The 14863-nt window shown below is 39.9% G+C and overlaps 2 protein-coding genes across 18 annotated transcripts in view; one reads left to right on the plus strand and one right to left on the minus strand.

Annotated features, from left to right (window-relative positions):
• Positions 1 to 14863, plus strand: part of CNOT8 (CCR4-NOT transcription complex subunit 8) — a 74841-nt gene that overhangs the window by 39956 nt on the left and 20022 nt on the right. For 8 of the 16 annotated variants that reach the window (XM_060144092.1, XM_060144094.1, XM_060144095.1 and 5 more), the window contains 6 exons: positions 4096 to 4280; positions 5463 to 5656; positions 7680 to 7841; positions 8577 to 8721; positions 9414 to 9524; positions 11206 to 12734. In XM_060144092.1, coding sequence (XP_060000075.1) covers positions 4164 to 4280; positions 5463 to 5656; positions 7680 to 7841; positions 8577 to 8721; positions 9414 to 9524; positions 11206 to 11355 — 879 coding nt within the window. In that variant the 5' untranslated portion in view covers positions 4096 to 4163 and the 3' untranslated portion in view covers positions 11356 to 12734. The other 8 variants (XM_060144096.1, XM_060144103.1, XM_060144104.1 and 5 more) reach the window with 6 other exon arrangements.
• The window catches only part of GEMIN5 (gem nuclear organelle associated protein 5), a 41469-nt gene continuing 39900 nt past the window's right edge, over positions 13295 to 14863 (minus strand). For both annotated transcript variants that reach the window (XM_060144082.1, XM_060144081.1), the window contains exon 28: positions 13295 to 14784. In XM_060144082.1, the coding sequence (XP_060000065.1) occupies positions 14617 to 14784 (168 nt within the window). In that variant the 3' untranslated portion in view covers positions 13295 to 14616. The remainder of the gene's footprint in view (positions 14785 to 14863) is intronic.

A 14863-nucleotide genomic window follows, 5' to 3' on the forward strand; every position in this document is an offset into this window, starting at 1 on the left:
CAGGTAGAGTAGCTCATGTGGCAGTCAAGTTTTCAAGTCAGCCTGCAAGGCAAGCAGTGCATGCAACCAAAATTATCCTTAACAATTCCTTAGGAAGGTGTGGAGTTGGAGGTGGCCATAGTGTTTCTCAGTAAATCCAGCACAGTCATTTTTCCTTCTGTTTTGAAACTTGTTACTATTTCTTTGGTTGTAACCCAGGTAGAGTAATTAGGTTTACCTTTAGGGGCCATGTTGCACAAATAAACATAAGTGAATGGCATAGAGTCATTCTGCACTGTGAGGTGCACTGTGCAGTGCTGGCTCTGAGAGGCTTAGAAGGAGGAAGACTAATAACCAAGGGGAATGGTATGTTTGTGATCCCCATTTTAGGCTCATACTGGAGCATGTGCTCACTGAGTGGAAAGTGGCAGGCAGAATTGCTAGTATTATTTTATTATTATTTCTTTTTTGGCTAGCATATCCAGTAATTTATGCTAAGTTAAATGTGTGCAGTGTGATTCCTTTTCATTGTTTGTGTGGCACTACATTTGGGGCTTGCAAGTTTTCCTAGGTAAGGGTTTGGTGGAAGAATATCTTAAACGTTTTGTCACTGGTCTGGTTTTGACTTCCTTGTTTGTCAGATATGTATACAATGGTTAGCTTTTAAAAATAATCCAAAAAAAATTTTAAATTATAGTTGATGTACAGTGTTATATAAGTTACAGATGTACAACATAGTGATTCACAATTTTTAAACGTTATACTCTATTTACAGTTACTATAAAATATTGGCTATATTCCCTGTGTTGCACAGTATATCCTTGTAGCTTATTTTTTACATAATGGTTTGTACCTCTTAATCCCCAACCCCTATATTGTAAAAAAGAATTTTCTTGGAAATGGAAGCCATGGACACTACCTTTTAAAATTGTCTCTGCATTTCAGTTTTCTTATCTGTAAAATGTAGAGAAAGATAGTACTGTACAAAGTTATTGAGAGTTTTCTTCACTGTTATTTTGAAGTAAACCCCACATTTCATATTGTATCACTTATAACTCTTTTTCATTATCTATAAAAAGTAAGACTCTTTTTTTAAAAAAAACCATAACCACAGTATAACACCAGAAAGAAAAAAAAGCAAAATAAACAAAACCCTGCTTGTCTCAAAAATGTTATAATTTTTTTTTCCTATCACTTGTTTAGAGCAGGGTTTAATTTAGGTCTGTATGTTTTGATTGACTGATAGATCTCCTGAGAGTCTTTTACTTTTATTTCTTGTAATTTATTTGTTGAAGAAGCTGGGTTCTCTAGTTTTGTATAGAAGTTTCTGGATTTTGCTGATTGCATTTCTCTGGTGTCATTTAATATGTTTCTCTGTCTGTATTTTCTGTACATTGGTAGTTAAATCTAGAGGCTTGGTCAGATTCAAGTTAGATTTTTTTTTGGTCAAGACTGTTTCATAGTGGTGATGTGTTGTTTTGAGGCACATAATACCGGGTGGTCTCTTTTTGTGATGATTACAGCCCTAGTGATTATTTTAACAACTTTATTGAGATATAGTTTACATACTATAAAACTCACCCATTTTCATGTAAAACTCAGTGATTTTTAGTAAATTTACTGAGTTGTGCAATAATCATTTTAATGGAGTTTGGGAACATTTCTGGTCACCTCATGAGGTATGATACCTCATTCCCATTTATATAACTCTCAGTCCCATCCCACCATGTAGTCTTTTCTGCCTTTATAGAGTTGCCTTTTCTGGAAATTCCGTATAAATGCCATTATGATTATTGCCCAGATCTCTAAGTTCATTAGGGGTTACAAAACGGTGATAGTCTGTCATTCCCTATTTATTTTTATTTATACAACTTTTATAAAGAGAAACTTTCCTTCAACTATTTGGTTACTTGGGGTTACAGTTTATATAGGAAAGACAAGATACATATTTTTAAAAATAAGTCCATTCATTAGCATTCTCCAATGGTGGCCAAGTAAATTTATTTTCTTAGTTCATTATGAACTCCTGGATTTAAATCTGTATCTGAAAAGTGATGCATCATAGTAATTATCCATAATGATGTTCATATCATATTTTATTTGACGAGAGGGAGCCTCTTCATATTGTTTCCTGAGTTCTGCTGATAAAACCTTAAGAGCTGCTTAGCTGGGGAGCCTTGTTCTAAGGGTTGAATGTAAATATCTAATTGCCCTCTTTTTAAGTCTGCTCTTTGCTGCTTGGAGGCCAGAGACATTTTTGCTTGAGTCCCTTTAGTTGCTTTTGCTTTTATGGAGATGTTTCAGTTAGTGATACCCACTTCCCCTAAAGTAGTTTATGGTTGTGTTTAAAGTGACACCAAAAAGGGAGTGCATTGTTTCAGTTAGGGAAATAAGGAAGCGAAGTGGTACTGATTTAACATTAATGGGCATAGAAATGGTTTTATGCCCTTTTGCAGGGGAAAACCTTAAGCATGGTTTAGAATCTAAAGTTCTGAGCCCCAACATTTTCTTTTTTGTCTTTTTGGCCTTGCTGCGTGTCTTGTGGGATCTTAGTTCCTCGACCAGGGATTGAACCTGTGGCCCCCTGCAGTGAGAGAGCTGAGTTCTAACCACTGGGCAGCCAGGGAATTCCCCCAACATTTTCTTAATTATGGTCAGATAGGGGAATTTACTACACACTCAGTCTGAACTTCTGCCATTTTCTGATGTTCTTGATTTCTTCATCTGCATGCCTTTCATTCATGCCCATTGTGTATAGAACAAAAATGAGAAGAAATGGATTCTGCCTTTAAGAAGTGTTCACCCATATTTGTTAGGAAGCTACCACAGTCTACTTAAGTTTCAGAGTAATTACAGTAAGTCTACTATAATTTCAGAGAAGCATCTAAAAACGTAGAGTAACTTGAATAAATGAAATCTTCAAGGGTTGGTGACAAACCAATAGATTGTTTTCTCAGAAGTGTCTCAGAGAAATGATGCCACTTGAGAATGGCAATTTTGTTTTGATCCAGATTCTTATTGTTGTATCTGCTTATCTTGAAAGTAGAAAGCAAAGGTTCGTTTTACTCTTTCTAGGAATTGTTCCTTAAATATATGCGCTGGAGCCCACTCTTACATTGTGTTGAGGATCTGTGCGTGGGCTTGCGTTTTAAGGAAATCCACTTATGATAAGCTCCGTTTTGTCTTTTTATAACTAAGCGTATCATTGCTATAATAACAGCATTACTCTGAGGCTGAACCATGTTGAGTTTTATCGTGTAGAATACTGTTGCCTCCCCAGTTTCCTCCCAGAATATACACTGTAAATCATTCTGCTTCTGGTTGAATTATTTATACCTGCTGTCTTCTCTATTTTTATTGTTGAATTGATACTTAGTTTCTTTATAATATTGTATGTTGAAAAGTAGACATTAATAAATTCTGATTTTCATTGTGGTTGTTCAACTTGGGATTGGTTTTTACAACTTACATCTCTCACTTCATGATCTATTTGGCTCTAGTTGTATTTGACTTTTGGATTGTCGGGAAAAAGAATTTCCTTTTTTGGGGGAGTGGAGGGGCAAGTCCCACGTCCGTATTCATCGTATGGTGTTAGGACTTCAGTGTGAGAGTTCAGGTCCACATTCTTTCAGGCTTTTGGAGATCCCAGTACATTTAAACTGGCTAAAGTGATTCCTTTAGAAATGTTTCCATGATTTGGTCCCTGTGCAAAGTGATGTGAAAGTCATGGTAGGGGCATATTTGTGTCAACAGGGGACTATTTTAGTCTTTAGGTAGTCTGGAGAGGGCTCAAAAACTGGTTTAGGGCAATGGTTTCATTTCTGTGCTAAAGGGTAGCTTGGGCAAAAGTTTCTTCATGTTTCTTAAGTAATTTTATTTTCTTCAGGTTAAAGAACTGAGGGAGGGAGAGTGAGTGTGTGTGTGTGTGTGTGTGTTTGTGTCTGTTTTGACAAAGGCAGGTTCCCTCATCATATAAAATGGAGAATAAATATAATAGTCCTAATGTTTTAGCTTAAGCTGATGAAGTGATGGTAAAATACTGTTTTGATATCTTTGTTAATGTCTTAATGCCAGTATGTAAATTAATGTGATTTCAAAATGTGTTTTTGAATGTAGATCAGATCAACCATTGACATAGTCCCCTCTAACATAGTCAGCTGAAAGCGACTTCAAGTTTCTTCAGGATGCCTGCGGCACTTGTGGAGAACAGCCAGGTCATCTGTGAAGTCTGGGCCAGCAATCTAGAAGAAGAGATGAGGAAGATCCGAGAAATCGTGCTCAGTTACAGTTATATTGCCATGGTAAAGAGCTCTACTCTGTTTGACTCACCTTCTGGTATGGACTTAGGGAATATTTAATGGGAGATTTTTGAAAGAAATGATTATACTAAAGCCATGGTAAATTAAACATGATGGAAGGTTATATTGCTTTTATGAAACATCAAGGTAGCCTGTGTGTCTGAAAAGGATGTAACCTCTAGTATCTAGTGTTTATGATGTTACTTTTGTCTGCAAGTCTTTAAGCAGAAGTTGTCTCAGTGCATAGGGCACATCTGCTCCACAGGTATGGTGAATTTGACTGGCAGCGTTAAAGCAGTTTTTAAAAAGTAGTTGCCAACATTTAAAAATCAAGAGACCTTACTTAAACTCCAGATTTCTGGTGTCTCTGGAAGAAATGGACAGATCTGGCATTATAGGGTCTACATTCCTGCCTGACACTGAGTGGCTGGAGGGAGGCACGTATCATAGTGATATCAAGAGCCTCTTTTAGGGGTGGCATGTACCCTTTAGTTTGCTCCAGTCCCCATTACTTATAACCATTTTAATACCCTGCACACTTTACTCTGTTACGTTAGCTGCCTGGAGTTTGCAACTCCTGCTGTGGAGGGTGTAGAATTATGTCTTTAGCCTGGTATTCAGAACTTTCTTTGATCTTGTTCCAGGCTTTTTACTTTAAGCCAAACGTGGCTATTACTTTTGTTGAATGGCTGTTTCACTTTCCTGTATTTGCATTTTTATTTATATAGTGTTTTGTTCTCAACCTAGACTGTTCCTAATTAACTGTATATGAACCTAGAATGTTCTCTTTTTTTTGGCGGGGTGGGGGGCTTGCTGCGTGGCTTGTGGGATCTTAGTTCCCCAACCAGGGATCGAACCATTGGACCGCCAGGGAATTCCCGAACCTAGAATGTTCTTAATAGACCTAGAGTTAGTCAACTACTTCTATTCACATCCTGCTTAGGATCTCCAAGTTGTTGTGTAAAGCTTCATGTTTCTAGTGCTCCTTCTGTATACATCAATGAAATCAGTATTTTAAGGTGAATTTTTGTGCCTGAGCTTGGGGCTTCTCACGTAACTTTTATAAATTGAGGTAAAATTTTTATTTATGAATGGTCAAGTCAGCATTCAGTGTTTTTTGTTTTTTTTTTTCCAGCATTCAGTGTTTTGTGAAACCTTACAATGACAGATTTTTTCCTTTTCTAGGACACAGAATTTCCAGGTGTTGTGGTACGACCCATTGGTGAATTTCGTAGTTCCATAGATTACCAGTATCAGCTTTTACGGTGCAATGTTGACCTTTTAAAAATTATCCAGCTGGGCCTTACATTCACGAATGAGAAGGGAGAATATCCTTCTGGAATCAACACTTGGCAGTTCAACTTCAAATTCAACCTTACGTAAGTGTCTGAGACACTTCTCAATGTTATTCTTAGATTTGTACAGACTGATTTCTAACTGATTTTATTAATTTTAAGTTTTGTTTTCACCAAACCCAAGTAGGGGGTTGGAGAGAGTAGTCAAGCAGAAGGTGGAGTAAAGAATCTCGAAAAGTAAAGTCCCTCTTAAAGAACTCTTACAAGTCGACAATAAAAAGACAGCCTAATTAAAAATGGGCACAAGGGGGCTTCCTTGGTGGTGCAGTGGTTGAAAGTCCGCCTGCCGATGCAGGGGACACGGGTTCGTGACCTGGTTCAGGAAGATCCCACATGCCGCGGAGCGGCTGGGCCCGTGAGCCATGGCCACTGAGCCTGCACGTCCGGAGCCTGTGCTCCGCAACGGGAGAGGCCACAACAGTGAGAGGCCTACGTACTGCAAAAAAAAAAAAAAATGGGCACAAGAACTTCCCCGGTGGCACAGTGGTTAAGAATCTGCCTGCCAATGCAGGGAACACGGGCTTCAGCCCTGGTCCGGGAAGATTTCCTGTGCCATGGAGCAACTAAGCCTGTGCGCCACAACTACTGAGCCTGTGCCCTAGAGCCTGCGAGCCACAGCTACTGAGCCTGCAAGCCACAACTACTGAAGCTCGCCTGCCTAGAGCCTGAGCTCCGCAACGAGAAGCCACTGCAGTGAGAAGCCTGCACACTGCTACGAAGAGTAGCCCCTGCTCGCCGCAAACAGAGAAAAGCCCGTGCGTAGCAACGAAGACCCAACACAGCCATAAATAAATAAATAAATAAATAAATAAATAAAATGGGCACAAGATCTGAATAGACATTTCTCCAAAGAAGATTTAGAAATGGCTAGTAAGCTTATGAAAAGATGGTCACCACCATTAGTCATTAGGGAAATGCAAACCAAAACCATGAGATACTACTTCATACCCACTAGGTGGCTGTGATCAAAAAGACATAATAACAAATGTTGGTGAGGGTGTGGAGAAATTAGAACTCTCATACATTGCTATTGGGAATATAAAATGATGCAACCTCTTTGGAAAACAGGCAGTTTCTCAAAAGGTTAAAAATAGAGTTACCGTATGACCCAGCAATTCCACCCAAGAGAAATGAAGACATACACCCGTGTAAAAACTTGTATGTGAGTGTTCATAGCAGCATTATTCATAAAGGCCCCAAATTGGAAACTGTCCAAATGTCTGTGATCTGAGGAATGGCTCTATGTGGTATATCCATGCCATGGAATGTTACTGCACAGTACAGAGAGATAAAGTACTGACATATGCTATACATGGATGAGTTTTGAAAACATTATGCTAAGGGAAAGAAGCCAGACACAAAAGATCACATTCTTAACCACTGCACCACCAGGGAAGTCCTGCTTTTCATTAAATAATGAGAAAATACGGATCTTTCATAATTAAGATACTTATTTTGTGGGGCAAAAATCCCATTTTTCTTTCTGTCACAAGTAAGATTACTTTGTGTGTTTGCTAGAATACTGGAAGGAATTAATTGATTTATTCTTAAATTATGAAAGTATTTCAAGAATACTTACTCTAGGGACTTCCCTGGTGGCACAGAGGTTGAGAATCCAGCTTGCCAACGCAGGGGACATGGGTTTGAGCCCTGGTGCAGGAAGATCCCACATGCTGCGGAGCAACTAAGCCCGTGCGCCACAACTACTGAGCCTGTGCTCTAGAGCCTGCGAGCCACAACTGCAGAGCCCGCCTGCTGCAACTACTGAAGCCCCCGTGCCTAGAACCCGTGCTCCACAACGAGAACCCACTGCAATAAGAAGCCCACGCACCACGACGAAGAGTATCCCCCATTCGCCACAACTAGAGAAAGCCTGCATGCAGCAGTGAAGACCCAACATAGCCAAAAATAAATAAATAAAATATTAAAAAATTAATTAAAAAAAAAAGAATACTTATTCTATAATTTATAAGGTGATGGTAATATTGTTGCCCACTACTTCTGTTACCTTACCAGCAGCTAAGAAGTAAACACCTTCTCTTTTTAGAGAGGACATGTACTCCCAGGATTCCATAGATCTCCTTGCTAACTCAGGACTGCAGTTTCAGAAGCATGAAGAGGAAGGGATTGACACTTTGCACTTTGCAGAGCTGCTTATGACATCAGGGGTGGTTCTCTGTGACAATGTCAAATGGCTTTCATTTCACAGGTCAGTCTCAAGAGAGTGTTTCTCTCTTCCTTTGGAAGCAAGAATTGAATTCTTATGTTATTTTTGCAGTCCTCTTGGCGCTCTTTCGTTGCTCACTAGCAGTTATAAAGTTGAAATGGTAACAGTTGCTCACATGTCAGTTTTTTAGAAAACACTTTGGAGCGCATACTGGTTTCTTTCACACAGTACTAGGCTGTATCACGTGGCTGCAGTGGGCATATGTCGAGTGGAAAGATGGAGGGTGGGAAGGATGGAAGTACTTGGTCATCTTTTTCTTGTCATTTAAATGGCTGGCCTGGAGTTTCCTGGTACTCAAAAGCCAAATTCCCCTTAGGAGAAGTTATTTTACCTTTCAATACCTTTTCTTTTCTTTTGGTCGCCCCGCCTGGCTTGTGGGATCTCAGTCCCCAAACAGGGATTCAGCGTGGGCCACAGCAGTGAAAGTGCCAAATCCTAACCACTAGCCCACCAGGGGACTCCATACCTTTCAGTACTTTTGAATTTTTGATGAATAAAACCCACATTTATAAACCCTTGGGTTCTCTTATATATCTCCCATATTAATCTGTTATGTGGTCATTTAGTGGAAAGTGCAGAGGACAGGATAAACTACTTTGGAAAACTGAAAGTTCCTAACATGAGGTAGCATCGTAAGTTCTGAGAAATAAAGCAGTTGAATGCTGGGGCCTGTTAACTCCTGCTCTTTCACCTTACTGCCTCATTCTCTCCTCGTAGTGGCTATGATTTTGGCTACATGGTTAAGTTACTTACGGATTCTCGTTTGCCAGAAGAGGAACATGAATTCTTTCACATTCTGAACCTTTTCTTCCCATCCATTTATGATGTGAAATACCTGATGAAAAGTTGCAAAAATCTTAAGGTACACAATATTTTTCTTAATAGTAGTAACGACAACAAGACAAAACGCAGACTTGTCATTTTGCTTTATTGCAGTTTGTTCAGCATGTGTCCTTGAGTACCTGCTAGGTGCCAGCATGGTGCTAGACAGGGTATATATAGAGTTGATTGGCAGAGGGATTTGTGTGGTAACTGTCTTTAACCTGGGCATGAAGGGAGCCTTCTGCTACTGTCACCCTAAGGCAGGCATTCTTCACTTAGGGCCCACGAACCTAGTGAAACAGTTGGAGACATGAGGTATATGTATGATTTGCTAGGAATGAGGTCTACAGTGTACCAGACTCAGAGGGGTTCTTAGCTCTAAACAATTTAAGAACTCCCTCCTCTAATAAATTGTTGATATAAGAGGTTTGCCATCTAGAATTGGATTGGCATTTACTATTTCCCCAACCTTGTTTTATAGCAGTGAGGACTTTCAGGGGCGGAGGTCTGACAAAACTAACGATACAGAAAAGAATGAAAGGAGTGAAAAGTGGAATATAACACAGTGTATCATTTGGAGGGCTAAAAAGGGGATACTGATGGGGAAGACCTGTTAAGTAAATGGCCTGTTCCTACTTCCTGTCACCACAAGAAGTAAACTCAAGAATAGACATAGTTGACTCCAGTAGAGAAGTCGGGCCTGTAATATATTTGTTTTCCTTACATCTCCAGGGAGGTCTTCAGGAAGTTGCTGATCAGTTGGATTTGCAGAGAATTGGAAGGCAGCACCAGGCAGGCTCAGACTCACTGCTAACGGGAATGGCATTCTTCAGGATGAAAGAGGTAAGGCAAAGGTTTTTTGGGCTGAGGTTTGTTGAAAATTTATAGTTTCTCTTGGAAGTTGGTGATCACCTTGAAAGCAGTGGGTTTTTTTTTTTTTTTGGTTTGTTTGTTATGCGTGTGTTCAGTATATTAGATGTGCTTTGGGAGGCGAAGAAGCATTCTGAAATGGAGGTCACTCAGAAGTGTACTTGGTGTTCCTACCACCTCTCATCCTTGCAATTATTTGCTTTTCTTCTGATTTCTAAAATATGAACACATTTGTGAACCCACCCACTTATTTTATGCTAAGTTCTATTAATTATCAAATGTCCCACAGCTAACATCATATTCAGTGGTGAAAAGCTGAAAGCTTTTTCTCTAAGATCAGGAACAAGACAAGGATGCCCACGCTCTCCACTTTTATTCAACATGTTATTGGAAGTCCTAGCTGGAGCAGTTAGGCAAGAAAAAGAAATACAAGGCATCCAAATCAGAAAGGAGGAAAACTGTCACTGTTTGCAGATGACATATATAGAAAACCCTAAAGACTCCACCAAAAAACTGTTAGAGCTAATAAACGAATCCAGTAAAATTGCAGGATAAAAGGTTAATATAAAAAATATGTTGTTTCTATACACTAATAGTGAACTATCAGAAAGAGAAATTATGAAACAATCCCATTTACAATTGCATCAAAAAGAATAAAATAACCTTGGAATAAATTTTACCAAGGAGGTGAAAGACCTGTATACTGAAAACTCTAAGACATTGATGAAAGAAATTGAAGAAGACACAAATAAATGGAAAGATATTCTGGGCTCATGGATTGGAAGAATTAATATTGTCAAAATGTCCATACTACCCAAAGTAGCCTACAGATTGAATGTAATCCTGATCAAAATTCCAGTGGCATTTTTCACAGGAATAGAAAAGATAATCCTCAAATTTGTATGGAACCACAAAAGACTCCAAATAGCCGAAGCACTCTTGAGGAAGAAGAACAAAGCTGGCAGCGTCATGCTCCCAATTTTGCCCTCTGAGGCACCTTTGGCAATGTCTGGAGACATTTTCGGCTGTCATAACCTGTGGGAGCTGGGTTGTGTGCTACTAGCCAGGGATGCTGCTGAACATCCTACAGTGCTACAATACACTGGACAACCTTCCTCGATGCCCCGCAGAGAGTTATCCTGCCTAGTAGTGCCCAAAAGGGTGAGATACCTTGCTGTGTATGTGCTTCCTGTCCATTTTCTCACTCGTAACAACCTATTATTATATTACCCATTTTATGGATAGGAAACCGTGGCTTAAGGAGCGTTGGAGTGATTTTTCTAAGATCACACAGTGAGTCAGTCTGAGTCTAGAGCTCAAGCTCTTCACCATTGCACTACCTGTTAAAGAGAAGGGAGGAGATAGAGGCAGTTGTATTAAACAGCAACAGCAGCACAGGGATCCTGGCAGTAAAAACTCATGGAAAGTGGAAGTCTCTTCAGAAAGGGGAGCCTATGTAGAGAGAAAGGAGCATGAAAAGACTGTGTAGGAAAGGTCTGGAGCCTTTCTTTATGAAGTTAGTTTCTAGTTGGCTAGGTTTTCAAGGCTTTAAGAGAGCTGGGAGGTGTTGATGTAGTAGTATTGCGGCTTGGCCTGATTCTTGGCATGACTCTTGGCATGATTCTCACCAGGGGTTCTCTGTCCTATTCTGCAGTTGTTTTTTGAGGACAGTATTGATGATGCCAAGTACTGTGGGCGGCTCTATGGCCTAGGCACGGGAGTGGCCCAGAAGCAGAATGAGGATGTGGACTCTGCCCAGGAGAAGATGAGCATCCTGGCAATCATCAACAACATGCAGCAGTGATGGCGGCGAGGCTCTGCAGGGTGGGCCTGGTCCCAGAGTGGTGCTTAACGTGCTGACTGTGTATACTTATCTTCCTCCCCAAGAGAAGACGCTTCTTTTGAGCAAACTGTACCTACCATCTGCGTTGACAGAAAGACTTTTGTTTTGCTGAAGACAAAAGATGTCTTTTAGATCCGGAAGAAGGGAGTTTGCTCTGAATTTGTAAACACGTCTTCCCTGTTCCTCATCCCTAAGCCTCTCTTCTCCAGTTGCCTCCTGCCACCAGCATCCATGGCTCATTTGACACCTTCTAAAATCCAGGACAAGTCAGAAACAAACTAGTAAAATGTATATAACTCCTACCTGTGTCATTCTTTTTCTTTTAAATTTGTTGCTAATCTCTGAGGATGAAGACTTCTTGCTGTGATTCTCAGCTGAGCTGAGGGCTTCAAGGGAAAGTGGAACCAAGTGGTGGTCTTGTGAAGTGGGTTATAGATGTTTAACCTTTCCTTTCCTTCCTTTTCGTTTATTTTGACCCTTCTCGAGGACATTTGCTTTCCTCACACTTTGTTGGTCTTTATGTATTATTCCGTGGAAATGAATTACTCAGTGCTGAAATACGAAGACCAGATAATGAAAACTTTCCTTAAAAACAAAATTCTACTGAATCTGTCTACCCTTTATTCACAAGGAACTCCAGAATGGGTATTAAGTTAAGCACTTTCTTTAAGTCTGTGTTCCATTGCGCCACTGAGATTTGCTGTCACATGTGCATCATTTGAAATCATTTTAAGTTTTCATTTCATAAAATACCTTGGATTTGATCCCGAAGGAAACTACTAAGAGCAGGTTTTTGGATCATAAGTCTGTTACATTTTCAGTAATGTGATTTCAGATGGCCATCTGTATTCTCCTGCCTCTCTTCTCTGTTTTCCCTGCCTTTCCTTTTCAGCAAACTGAGGAGAAGTTAGGTAGATGGATTATGGTGAGTACCAGCAATGTGAGTCTTTAAAAAGTTATAGTGGTTACATGTAAACAGGACAGTAAGGAATTTGGTTTATAGGGTTCTCTTGGAGTAATATCCCACAACTGGGGTAGGAAGCTCAGGACTGTGATTTTTTTTTTTTTTTAAACTAGTCATTTAAAAAGTACACTGTATTTTTTTTTGAATGACTACAGTATGGACAATTTCAAAAAACCAAAAACTCCTTTGGAATAGTGGAAATGAAAACTGGGAACTCACTGAAGTGGTTGAATAGTCTTGCATATTAAAAGCTTATGGAAAACTCAATTTAAAATGATTCAAAAGTGTCAAGTATTATAAGCTGGTATTTAAGATGCTTGTAAATATTATTTATGTTTTTAATTTTGTAAAATAAAGATTTCTTTTTAACCACTGGCATGAAGGTTTGGTCTTTCAAAGCTCTGAATTGCTGGCTTTAGAAGACGGTTGTTCGCTGTCAGTGATATGGAAGCATCTTGTCTGTTCCCTATCTCTTGCCTTCATTTTCCACAAGTTGGCTTGCATTACAGAATGTCTCACTTTGTAGGAAGCTTTTAACGAGCAGCTGTGTAAGCGGAATTGTCCCTTTACTTCATATGCCTCGCTGATTATTGGGCCTTACTAGGAAATCAGTTTTAATTCTACTTCCTGGTGCTACTCCATTATATACGGCAGATTCACTTATTAATTAGTGGACTTCTTTTGGATAAATTGAACGTCTGATATCCTAAACTTGGTTCAGGACTTTGTTTCCAATCCTGTCTGTTGGCCCAAAAATGTGGGGTTGTAAGAAGTCAGGTACAGGAGCAGATCTAGGATTTTGCCTGGGATGTTCACATACTGGAAGAGATATATTTATCGTAAGATTTGTGGTAAAGCAGCATAGGTCAGTGGTTCTCAAACAAGGTGCTTTAGCATGCTGGTGACTGTGAGCCCTCCACATATATCCTTAACAAATTTGGATTTAAAATAGCTGTTTATTTTTGCCACAGTTGACAACAGGCTTACTGACATGTCAGGAGAAATGTTGAGATGAAGGGTTGAGGAACTGAGTGTGAGTAGGGGGTGTGCTCATTGCATGGGAGAGATAAGAAACAGCTTATTAAAGTGGTGCTAAAGAAAGGGGCGCAAGTGTAGTAGAACTGTAAAGAACTTTGCCTTGTGTATATATATGAGTGTATGTAGGGCTGTGTTAGTGGTCATCCTCAGAAAGGGATGGTCCTGAAGAGTAACCAAGAGAATACAAACTATGGGTGTAATTCAGCCCCTCCATATACAGTAGTCTCCCCTTATCTGCGGGGGTTATGTTTCAAGACCCACAGTAGAGGCCTGAAACCATGGGTAGTACTGAGCCCTGTAATGTATGCTTTGTGGTTTTCCTATACTAATGGGCAAGTAGTATATACAGCATGGGTATGCTGGACAAAGGGATGAGTCATGTGCTGGGTAGGACGGAGTGGGACCGCCGTGAGATTTCATCATGCTACTCAGAATGGCCACAGTTTAAAACTGATAAGTTGTCTATTTCTGGAATTCCCCATTTAATATTTTTGGAGTGCTATTGACTGGGGGTAACTGAAACTGTGGAAAGTGAAATCGTGGCTGACGGGGGTGCTATTGTACTGCCAGATGTTCTTGAATTCCTGTGTTCTGCTAACGCAGTAAGGTCAACTACCAATCACAAGCCTTAGTTGTCAGCCAGTGCTGGTATCAATGACCTCAGTTTAGAGTTCTTTAAGTCTAAGCTATTGATGAGCATTCTTTCTGTTTCCCAACTTATTCAGCTGAAAGTTTCCATTATGTGCCTATTAGATACTAGACACTCTTTAGTGAGTGCTAGGGGTAAAATAGTAAAGGGAAGACATAATCTCTACCCTCAAACAAGAGTGTACATGTTTATGATCAGGCAAAGCATTTATAAAGGTAGCTTGTGTTTAAGAATGTAACACTTTGGGTGATTAAAATAGTTTCTCCTCTTTGGACGAAACCTGCATAAGGCTTTAGAGATTATGAACAATCACTTTGTAGGTGTTAGTTCTGAGTAACTACTGCTGGCTTTTCATGATCTTTCTTCCAGTAGGAAACCACAATTGAGTCCAAAGTCAGATTTCATTGTGTTTAAGTGTAGAGTTGATTGAAACTTGACTCTCATTTGTATTATCTGGATCACTGCAGAAACATACAGGGATCAAAGTGAATGTCTGGCGAGGTGTAAATGCAGAGGTGAAAGGTGTTGGATGTTTTGAATTTGGCACAGTTTCTTAGAGGTCCTTGAAAGTTCACGTGCAGAGGGTCTGGTAGTGTCGTTTGTAAACTTTAGTGCTGCCGTATTTCTGAAGGAGCTCTTGAGCCTGTTGCTGCATTTCCTGGGTCACGAAGCCAGAATATTGGGACCCGATGTGAAGCAGGATGAGGCAGCACTCCAGCACATCTGGGAAGGGCCAGGTCTGAAAGATGACACGGGGATAAATAAGGAAGCATTTGCAAAAAAAAAAGCCACAGACACCTGCACAGAGGCATGAGTGT

Source organism: Lagenorhynchus albirostris, chromosome 3, assembly GCF_949774975.1.
Source record: "Lagenorhynchus albirostris chromosome 3, mLagAlb1.1, whole genome shotgun sequence".
Classification (NCBI taxonomy): Eukaryota; Metazoa; Chordata; class Mammalia; order Artiodactyla; family Delphinidae; genus Lagenorhynchus; species Lagenorhynchus albirostris.